The 11,682-nt window shown below is 39.3% G+C and overlaps 1 protein-coding gene across 1 annotated transcript; it reads right to left on the bottom strand.

Moving 5' to 3' along the window:
• Window positions 1-3,487: 3,487 nt before the first annotated feature.
• On the bottom strand, window positions 3,488-10,282 carry LOC147865150 (DEAD-box ATP-dependent RNA helicase 14-like). Its single transcript, XM_087317897.1, has 9 exons — window positions 10,084-10,282; window positions 8,926-9,988; window positions 7,078-7,296; window positions 6,893-6,961; window positions 5,982-6,251; window positions 5,528-5,878; window positions 5,128-5,405; window positions 4,429-4,721; window positions 3,488-4,389 (listed from the first exon to the last, which is right to left on the bottom strand). The coding sequence occupies exons 2-9, from the start codon at window positions 9,493-9,495 to the stop codon at window positions 3,752-3,754; spliced, it is 2,688 nt and encodes an 895-aa protein (XP_087174023.1). The 5' UTR covers window positions 9,496-9,988; window positions 10,084-10,282; the 3' UTR covers window positions 3,488-3,751.
• Window positions 10,283-11,682: the final 1,400 nt, after the last annotated feature.

Below are 11,682 nucleotides of genomic sequence, written 5' to 3'. Positions count from 1 at the left end.
TGCCTCTAGCTTTCTATTCTACCTTCTTTATGTTTGCCCTAAATGTATTTATACTCATACATCATATGGGCTATTTAAGAATGTAGCCCCTACTACACATCACTACTATTATTATCTATAATAATAAGTAGTGATTGTCCAGTCAATTCGACTAGTCAACCTGGTCATCGACCACCTGGTCGGCCCGACTAGTCGGTCATGTCTTCAACCTAGATCTCCTTCCTATCAACTTTCTTACAGTCAACTCTTCAACCATCGGCATTCGGCCCGAACAGTTGGCTCCTCCTTGTCTTCGACTGTCGGCTTTTCTTGGCCCAAACTATCAGCTCTTCCCACTAGAGGGACATATTCCCAACACATTCATTCCCCATAAGGGTGTTACAAAAAGGGTAGATACATAGGGGTGCAAGCCCCCTTGACCATTCACACCAATCACTCACTCACACCTCCTCTTATCTGTCCACATGTACACATGTGTGCATGTGTTCACATACGCCACTACTCACACTCACAATTACACTTGTACACATTTACACATACACATCAACCCTTTACTCTTTCACCCTCATTACACTCAACTCTCCGTACATCTCGTATGGTAACAGAATATTCAACTTACCTATGCATATGATGGCTCGTAGATTTTCATTATTACAAGACATGTGTTCAAACTCACACCCATGGATATCTATTGTTCAATATTTCATTGAGAACAAGGGTTTAACACATTGAAAGACAACGATTAAGGCTTCATGGTGGCAATTACTGAATGGATGTATTTCACTTAGGATTTTGGGCTCTACATGTGTTCAACACTTGGTTACCTCATGGCAAGAAGCACTCTTGTTATGTGTATGAAACCATCATCTAGTAGAGAGCATTGTAATTCTTTGGCAAAAGAGTTACTTTGTCTTCTCGGTTATTATATTCGCCAAGAAAGGAGAGATTGCGTTTTCAATTTAATCGTTTCTTTCGTTTGGGGATCAAAGAGGTGGGAGATATAGTTGAGGCTCCATCTCAAAGAATGTTGGAGTTTGTTGAAGCGCCACAATTATTACGCATCCCGCCTAATTATGGGTTTATTTGGCAACAAATACAAAATATTCCAATGATGCAAGGTCCCTTACCTCTACAAACAGGAGAACAATTGTGGATTGATTGGTGTTTACAGGGTCAAACGTCATTGTTACAAGTGACTACTAATCTTTTGTATCATTGCTCTATTGAGTCTCTTGGATGGTTATCATCTAAGGTTGAAGAAGAATGGAAAATGCACAAATCTGATCATGGGTGGTAGCAGATCTTACAACGTAGTTGGCATTCTAAATTGCCATTTGGAGAGTTTTGATTGGAGGATTGCCTTTGGGATTAGCTCTAAAGTGTCGTGGACTAGCAATGGGCAATTGCTTTTTTTGCACTGTTCAAATGGAAGATAGCACTCATCGATTTATACAATGTTTGATTGCATGTCAGATTTGGAGTTACATTTCTCAAATTTGGCAAGTTTTATCATGGTGTTAATTGACACCCAAACAATGGGTGTTTGCACAATTTACACAAGTTGACCCAAAGTCAGAGATGGAGATCGTTTTTCTATTTCTGATACATTGGGGATTGCGTCAAAATTGGAACATGCGCAACGCTTTTGTATTCGATGGAAGACATGGAATGAAAGCATATCTACGAACGTTGAAGGGAGTACTAATGTGGCAATTTTCTTTATTGGAGCAAGTGGAAATTCTTTCCTCAGTGGAGTGTTTGTCTTGCCTATTGGCAATTCAACATGTTCCGCTACCCATGTAGTGTAGTTAGTGGGTGAGCATACTCCACTGTCACAACCATTGTAAGTAGCGTTTTTTACACAGATTTATTAATATAGTTGCGTGTTTTCAGAGAGAGAGAGAGAGAGAGATTATATTATCGTCTTCAGAGGTCAAATATGACCTATAAGACCAAAAATATTACATTTCACGTGATACGTGTGAAAGTGAGTAGTGACTCTCGATGTTCAAGAACTTTACCGATGAATGTTGCAATTGAGAGTGCAGATTGTGGTTGTGAGAGGAATTCATGCAAGGATTGGGCTCGGTTGAAGAGATGTGGAAAGCATGGTCAAATATGATCAAAGGCAGAGCATTGTATCAAAGTGTGATACCTGGACTCGTGAACTTGTTTAGGCCAAAGTGTGCATAGCCGATCACTCTCATCACTTGTGCCCCAACGCTCTATCTCACATCGCAATGCATGTGAGCTAAGTCGCATGGAAGCAATGGTGCAAATGGCAAATAACGGTATGGGCTCTAACATGTATCGATGTGTACGGTTTCCCCGTTCCGCAAAGAATATGGTTTTGTAGTTAGGTGCAACATGTGTAGTATAATGTGTGAAGCGTGAGCCTCCACATTTGTCCCATGTCATGATACATTGGCATTGCAAAAAGGCCTTATTTACGGAGGAATCTAGTGATGCATCATGAAACAAGTGTCTCACATCCCATCTACCAAACCATTTTTCTATATCTTGCATCCAACTGGAACACAAAATTTTGCTTTTATGCGTCTTTTGGATCTTTTTGCTTGCTTCCCATGCAATTCTAGAAAGTCAATGTGAGGGACTTTTTTGAACCTTGAGCATATGAGAGAGAGAGAGAGAGAGAGAGAGAGAGAGAGAGAGAGAGAGTGTGTGTGTGTGTGTGTGTGTGTGTGTGTGTGTGTGTGTGTGTGATGCAAGAAGCTTGAGTCAATGTTGATTTCAACCAACACCAAAGCCTTACTTACTGTCATCTCTGGAAGAGCCCTCTTTTGCACAACCTCACACACTACTCGCCTATCCAAGTAAACCTTCCCAACTTCTTAGTGCTACATCTTAGTAGATGTGGGTAGAAGTAGGACAACAAACGACGATATGAACGGTGGTTTGATTATAATTTAATGTGAAAGAGATATGCTCCAAATACCCATCGGTACCAATTTCCTTCTACTTCCATTTGTATGGTGATAACATATTTTCACTTGGTACCAAGTTCATTGTAAACTCGATGATTCAATTATTCCTAGGTGACAATGTATGCTTGTCAATTGGAATTTTGACACCCCTTTTTCACATCAAGTTGATATTTGGAAAGCATTAAGTGAATAAACTATACAAAAATATGCAAATCAATCACCAATATGGCCAAGAGTGTGTTTGCAATTCATCATTAGACAATATATATATATGACTCTATGAGTTAGTTCAGATAATAACACTGTCAAATGGTTTATATAGATTAGCTTAAGATTAAACATCTTCAACATAAATAGTACAGTATTAAATTAACACACGTATAATTAAGCATTACTACAAAGGACCATTTAGTACCGCTCAAGATCATTGATTAAAAGGGAGGTTGTTGTAAAACATTATGCTTCTTTCCTTCCTCATTTAAGTTAAAACTTAAAAACTACACAAAAAGAACATTTTAAGCATTCGACAAAACACTATAACGAGGAACTAAATAAATTATCTATATTTTCAGAAGTTATTAAAAAGGAGATTGAGGAGAGATTTGGGTTCCTCATAAATTTCAATATTGCAATAATTGTGGGGATAAATTTTGGACCATAAATCCATTTCAACTTTCTTTCCAGTCCATCATCACTTTGGCACGAATTAAAATTGTTTTAAGTTCATCCCTTTCATGAGGGGAAATTCAAAAAAACCAAGAGTTGTTAAACTGCATCTAGAACAAGTGGAAAAGAGAAACAAAACCCTATTTTCCAGTCGCAACAAAATCATTTCCCTTTTCCTTTATATCGTCATCATCATGTAGACTAGATTTGGTGGGTGCATCCACGGCAACAATTACCTCTTTGCTTTCTGAAAAACCGGAAACCCTAGGTTTGCCATCAGAACGATGACAATCATCAAATGTTCTCCGCTGCCTAGGAGAACGACCTATGTCGCCAGATGAAAGAGGAGATCTCGACCTCGGCGAAGATTTCCTCCTATATGACGAGCCCCCTCTTGATCTACTCTTCTTATAATCATCGTCATTGTACCTATCAATACTACGGCTCCTACTTCTACTTCTACTTCGGCTGCGGCTACGGCTACGGCTACGGCTACGGCTACGGCTCCTGCTTGGGCTACGGCTATAACTCCGGCTATAACTCCGTCCTCTATCTCTCGACCCAAACTTCTTTGTCACATCACGCCCACGGCTCCTATCATCAGTAAAGGATTTCTCTCGACCAACACTCCTATCAGCAAACCTATCCTTCTCATATCTTTCCGAGGCTATGGTCATCGTCTTTTCACGCCGATCAGAATGTCCATATGAATTGTTACCTCGACCACCATAGCCACCATCACCACTTCGTTCATCACCTCCACGTCCATGACCACTTCCTCGTCCACCACCACTGCTAAAACTGTTATAGCCACCACTGCCGCTACCACCACCAAAACTGTTATACCCAGCGCCATCTTTCCCACCCATCGGACTTTCCCAGCGACCTCCACGAGCTCTCGGGTAGAAAGATTTAGATGCTAAATCTCTCAGCTCGGGAGGTACCTTTTGATTCGCTCCCTCCAACACACCTACGAGCTCTTTGGCATATTTTGAGTCCTTATCTGCAAAGAACGTGAAGGCTAGGCCCGTTGCTCCTGCCCTTCCTGTGCGTCCTATGCGGTGCACATAATCTTCAACCCCAGTTGGAAAATCAAAGTTGATCACCACCCTGAAACACACCAGCATTCATTATTATATATAAATCATATGTACTTAGGAAACTAAAATATTTCATTACCCTCAAAAACCAAGCAAAAACAGCATATATGGTTCATATGTTATTTCTGGAAGCAAATTACAGAACAAAGCACCTTAAAAACAGCAGCATTATATATTGTTCATATCTAATTAGCACACGAAAACCAAAAGAACACGGTATTAAATATATATACACGGATCGGATGTGACTGGAAATCAGTTGTAGATCACAGACACCTGGAAATTTAGGCATGATTTGGTATATACAGAGCATATGTATTAGGATACTAAGCGCAGACTAAACAACATAATAGTATGTGGATCATATATCTAAATAGGAAACTGATCTCTCTAAGTAAATGATAAGGATATATCACCGTATATCCTTTATGTCAAGACCACGGGCAGCAACATCCGTAGCAACTAGAATAGGAGCCCTTCCAGCTTTGAATTGAGCAAGGACATGATCTCTTTCCGACTGTGACTTGTCACCATGTATAGCTGCAGCTCCAAAAACACGTCCTAAACCCCGTGCAAGTTGATCACACATCTTCTTGGTTGAACAAAATATGATGATCTTTGACCCTGGTTCTTGACTATGAAGGATTTGTTCCAATCTTCTTTGCTTCTCAAATGGAGGAACCATTTCAACAAACTGCATTACAAAAAACGAGTTTCAGAGATTTGCTTTTTTCTTTTTTTACGTTGTTTTTCCTTAAGCAATTATACAAAACATGGGTATGTAATCCAGAGAACAATTTATAAAACATTATAAACCTGTGTAATCGATTTGTTAGCTTCCAATTGATCAGTATTTCCAATATTGACTTGTACTGGGCCACGCAAGAGCTCGGAAGAAATTTTGCGAACTTCCTTGGGCCAAGTTGCAGTAAACATTAAAGTTTGTCGTCCAACAGGGGTCTCTTTCACTATCTTTCGAATTTGTGGCTCAAAACCCATATCAAGCATTCGATCAGCTTCATCAAGAACAAGATACGAAATCTGTCTTAAGCTAACCTTTTTCATCTCCAAAAAGTCATTCAACCTCCCAGGTGTTGCAATAACAATATCAGAACCTCGATCTAAATCACGTAGCTGCGGTCCCTTGGGGGCACCTCCATACACGCACTAGTTTTACAAAGCAGACAATCAGATTCATAACATGTATTTTTTTGTTTCAAGCATGCAGTGCCATTACCCATTTAAATAGTTATATTTGTTATTCACTCACAGTGCATGATATCCTTGAGGATCGCCCGAACTTCACAGCTTCTTCTTGTATCTGAGTAGCAAGTTCCCTTGTCGGAGCCAAAACAAGGACAATGGGTCCTAATTGAGAGTTGGCTCGGCCACGTGCAAGATGTAGAAAAGCAGGCAAAAGATACCCTAAAGTTTTTCCAGAACCTGTCTTTGCAATAGCAACTAGGTCCCGGCCTTGCATTGCGAGGGGCCAAGATTGGGCTTGAATAGGTGTTGGATGTGCAAAACCAGCTGAATGAAGCTGCAAAAAAATTTGAACATTATGAGCAAAATACTTTATTTAGCACAGTTTGTATTTGAATCATAAAGCCTGACAATGCATTCATTGATTAATGATTGTAGAAGACTGGGCTGTATCTAGGGGGAAGATAACCAGACGTGGCAAATACAATCAAAACATATCCTAGATATAGGGCTTCCTTCTGGCAATAGAGTATTATATACCATAAAGTCACATACAGGGCTTTTTCAAGGCCAAAGCGCATCACATGTTCAAGAATGCATAGATATCAGAAGAATAACTTCACTATGTCAGAATGATCCTAGTATGAACAGAAACAGAGCAGCAACCAATATAAAATGACAGCAAGGGCACTGCAATTCTGGTGTGCCTCCGAATACTTTGTTTTTTAAGGCTCTAATTGATCACCCTTTGGCTTAACATCATTCCATCCATTTGAAATGAATGTTGTATGATAAGCAAACAAGAGGCCATAAAACACTTGCTCCAGCTGGAGCAAATATGGCATCTGCGACAAAGGTACAAAATTTAATCCATGTGTTAACCTCAAATACTGGGCAGGAAAAAGGATGTGCAACATAGAAGTTTATCCAGCCTCATTATAGTTAGTTAACCAATTGAATTATATTACAAATATATACCTCTCTTGCAAGCTCAGGAGGAAAATTGGCTGCATCGAAAGTCATTATAGGAGGAGGCACATTATCACCCTACAGTAAATTCATTTCATGTCAACAATACAATTAAAACCTGGAGAAACAAAAAATGTGAACAAAGAAAATGGAAAAAGGATTAAGTAAACCACACAAGTTATGCGGAAACATACTACAACAGTGATTTCATGCCGTGTTTTATATGCATTGGCGTCCAAAACCTGACTTGGCTCTGCAAATCCTTGCATTCTTTGCTTCTTCTGTAGATCAGACTCATTGTTACCAATCTCACTTGATGGCCTCTTATAAGAAATAGAATGGCTCGACAGTGGGGCATTTAAGGAATTCATTTCTCTCCTAGGCTGAGAGGACACATGCAATCCTCCCACGGGCTGCAATGATGCACAACATGCCAAAATATTAGAATATGGAACTCTCATACATTGATGAAATCAGCTTACAATGTTGCCACTATCTATAGCAAGCAATTTACAAAAGCATGCACTTATGAGAGATTTGTCCCCCAACCATTACTATGGTCAATGAAGGTGACAGAAACTCCCTTGTCAGTAAAATAAATCAACAGAAAGTAAACTCATGCCAAGAGATCATCTTCGCAAAATCTGAAGAGATGACACATGCATGAATACATGTGATGCACCTGTTGATCACAAAATAAATATGAGCATTACCATAAGATGTCATTACACATGCCTGATCTAGCAGCTCATGGGTTTAGGAAGGAGACACACATCAAGAAAACTTTTGTACTTAGGTCCCATGGGTCAATATTGGCATCTCTATGGACACTAAAAATACCTATCTATCTATCTGAATGAACAAAACATATGCGTAGAAGGAGACAAGCTCCCTATGGAACACATTCTGAAGAGTCTAGAGCACCAATGGACAATAACATCCCTATGAATCAGCAGAGCATATGAATCCTTATGTGAGAATTTCTCCTTTCAAACAAATATCACCTAGGTAATCCATGGATATTAGTAACCTCTTCATGCACACATATATGAGGCATCCTCAATCAAATAAATTTCACTCAAGAGTCCAGATGATTCATGCACAAAAATATCTTCCTGAATTTACAAGATATATACATAAAACATATGAGATACACCCTCTATTTGGAAGGAGACACACATCAAGAAAACTTTTGTACTTAGGTCCCATGGGTCAATATTGGCATCTCTATGGACACTAAAAATACCTATCTATCTATCTGAATGAACAAAACATATGCGTAGAAGGAGACAAGCTCCCTATGGAACACATTCTGAAGAGTCTAGAGCACCAATGGACAATAACATCCCTATGAATCAGCAGAGCATATGAATCCTTATGTGAGAATTTCTCCTTTCAAACAAATATCACCTAGGTAATCCATGGATATTAGTAACCTCTTCATGCACACATATATGAGGCATCCTCAATCAAATAAATTTCACTCAAGAGTCCAGATGATTCATGCACAAAAATATCTTCCTGAATTTACAAGATATATACATAAAACATATGAGATACACCCTCTATTTGACCCAGGGAACTAGATCATCCCTGCATATTATCGCACCTTCATGATTAAAGAACTTATGTGAATATATAATGTATATATATGAGAAAAGTCCGGTTATTACCCGAACCTTTAGATGACAAATCAAAGCATCTATCAATTAAAATTTTACTTTAATTACAGAGAGACTCAAGCTGGAGTCTAGCCATGATACATTCATTTCCAATTAGAATATAATTTAAATAGTGGATAGACTCGAACCAAATTCTAGATTTTTCTTGTTACATGCACAGCATAATAGTTAAAATCCAAGTAGAAATGTTCACCATGTGACATTTCTATTAAAAATTTAGAGCAACTACAGATATACACAACAAAGGGTCTAGATGACACATAATTTCAAACCACATTGACACATTTAGTATATTGTCTTCTAGTAAAAAATCAGATCTAGGATACAGCAATGTACAATAATGAAACTATAGATACTCACTTGTTGCCTCGAAGGAACCACAGCTATCTTGGGCTGCATTGCAACATTCACAGATCCACCGTTATTTCCTGGATAACCTCTAGAAGCTCCAGAGGTTTGAATACCATTACCATATGAAGATGTATTTTCACTTGTGTTCATGTGGGTCGGTCCAGATGACATCCCTCCTACACTATTACCACTAACCATATGACCACCGTTCCCATGCATAGCGCTAGGATGGCTATACATATTCAACCCTGCTACTGCAGGATGATGAGAATTAGGATTAGAGTTAGGGTTATTATTATGTAATGCCCCCCCTCCACCATTCATCAAATGTCCAGAGCTACCAACGGGATGGCCATTTCCATGAGCATTAGATTTAGGTTCTTCTGTTATTCTATTGTTATGCGATTCAGATTGAACTGATGATGAGGACACTAGAGATGGTTTCTCATATTGGGTTGTATTTGTTTCCGTATTCCAATAATACACATAGCCTGTGGTTCCATCAATCAATGCCCTCCAAGATGGTGGAAGAGTGGGATCAACAGGAGCATATCTAGGCCCTCCTGTTGCTGATTCCATATTTATAAAATGGCTTGAACCAAATCTTTTTCAAAGATTGCAACTGAATCTTTGGAAAGATCCCAATAAAGTCTCGACTCTGAACTGAATCTATTGAACGTTCATAAAGAAGCCTGAACTGAACCCATTTGAAATATTACAATAAGTTCTGAACTGCTACTGTCGAAATATAGCGATTACGTCGAACTTGAATCTTCTGGAAAGATTCGACCAGATTTATGATGTCCAGATCCAAATCTTAGGACAGATCACACCAAATGCCTGTATTGAGTATCTGGAAAGATCCCACAAATCTCTGAATCTCTAGAAAGATTCCAACTAAGGTTTTCTTTTCAATCTCTGGACAGACTCAACAGATCTCTAAATCTCTGGAAGGATTCCACATGAAGCTTTTACTTTCAATATGTATCTCTGCAAAGGGACCATATCAAATCTCTGACTTTGAAGTATGTGGAGGCTCTGGACTTTGATGCCTCTAGGAAGCTCTTGATGTCTGCAGAGGAGGGGAAATTTTGAGAAGATAAGAAAGGATGGCCCTAAACAAATCCAGAAGAAAAACAAAAAGAAAACAAAAAGAGAGGAACTAACAAACGAGATTAGAAGAGTCGCCGCCAAGAAGAAGAAGAAAATGATGATGGTGGTGACGGTGACGGTGACGGTGACGGTGGGTGGGAACGAAGGAGAGATCCGTAGATTGACGATCAAAACTGATCGATCGATCCGCAGAACTCCCCTGTTTCCAAAAGAATGAATGCAGAGAGAGAGAGCCACACAGAAAGGTCCCCCAAACCCTAATGTAACCCTGGTGTAACCCTAGTTAAAAATGTATGTATGTACCGTGTGTATAAATTTATGGATGGATTAGATGTGCCTGAATGTATGATATGTACATATGTGTGTATGATAAGTGTGCATGATATGTATGCCTGTATGATATGTATGTGTGTATGAGATATGTGCATGATATATGTATGTGTGGACGATATGCGCGCATCATGATATGTTCGTATGCACGATTTGTATGTATGTATATGTATTTATCCTCCTTGTCTTGCTTGAGTAGTCTCGTTCATGGCGTCTCGCAATGTGGTTGGGGTTCATCACTTTAAAGCTAGATGTTCTAACACTCACGCACACACCTAGTGTGGCTAGCACTTCGAACATGACACCCATGATTTTATCGATACCCAATGACATTACCTCCAACAACCAAAGTGATAGGTATCTTGATGTTGCCAATTAGAAGAGATTGTCTCTTAAAAGTTGAGATGACTTGAATTAGATAGTTGTTATTGAGGTATGTTTCCTACATGTCTAAAGGAAAGAGATTATTTTTTGACCTATTGTGCACTAACATCAACAACAAGATATTACAAGATTTCACGTTTTTGTTGTCTCTTTTACTCCTTATATTGTCATAAAAATGTGGAAGTTACAAAGCTTTATTGGTGTGCATGATCCCTATTGAGCGGACAAGCTCAACCGAATCTAGATAGGTTGAATGAGACAGAGCCGAATCAATATCCGGTTCGGTGTCTGGAACCAAGAGACGGATCAAATTGTAACCGGTAGGCCGTTAGAGGCCTACAATCTTAGCCTAGTATGTAGACATATTCCTTGGAGTTAGTGTGAGTTGCTTGTATGAGCATTGAAGTACGTGTCGGTACTTCTATCAGTCCTTTTAAGGACTTGTATAAAAAGTGTTATGTAGAACATTTGTATATACATAGTGTTATTATTTTGAATTGAGTTCATGTTGTTTTGCTCTCTCTTTGTCTCTCCCACTCTTTGACTGTGTTTTGTGAAGCTTCCATTAAACTTGCACTCTTTCTGTTGCTATCCGAGTGAACCGGTTTGTGAAAGCTTCCGCATACTTTGACATGGTATTAGAACGCGAGGGTTGAGAACCTGTATTGCCGACAACTGCTCGAATAAAAGAGAGAAGAAAGATATGGACAAAAGCATGGCAAGCTCGCTTCCTACAGAAAAACTCGACCACAACAACTATGCGTCCTAGTCACATAAAATGCACCAGTACCTATTGGGGCACGGATACTGGAGCTATGTAGAAGGAGCAAATGTAGTAGCATCGGATTCGGCACACAAGGACTTTCCAGCATGGGAACAAGGAGCGAGCAAAGTGTTATATTGCCTCGCGTCCTTTGTGCACGACCAGATGCTTGTCTA

Source organism: Azolla caroliniana, unplaced genomic scaffold (genome assembly GCF_043228905.1).
Source record: "Azolla caroliniana isolate FFs.n. ecotype wild unplaced genomic scaffold, voAzoCaro1.0.p SCAF_4, whole genome shotgun sequence".
NCBI classification, from domain to species: domain Eukaryota; kingdom Viridiplantae; phylum Streptophyta; class Polypodiopsida; order Salviniales; family Salviniaceae; genus Azolla; species Azolla caroliniana.
This window is presented reverse-complemented; position numbering and strand designations above follow the sequence as displayed.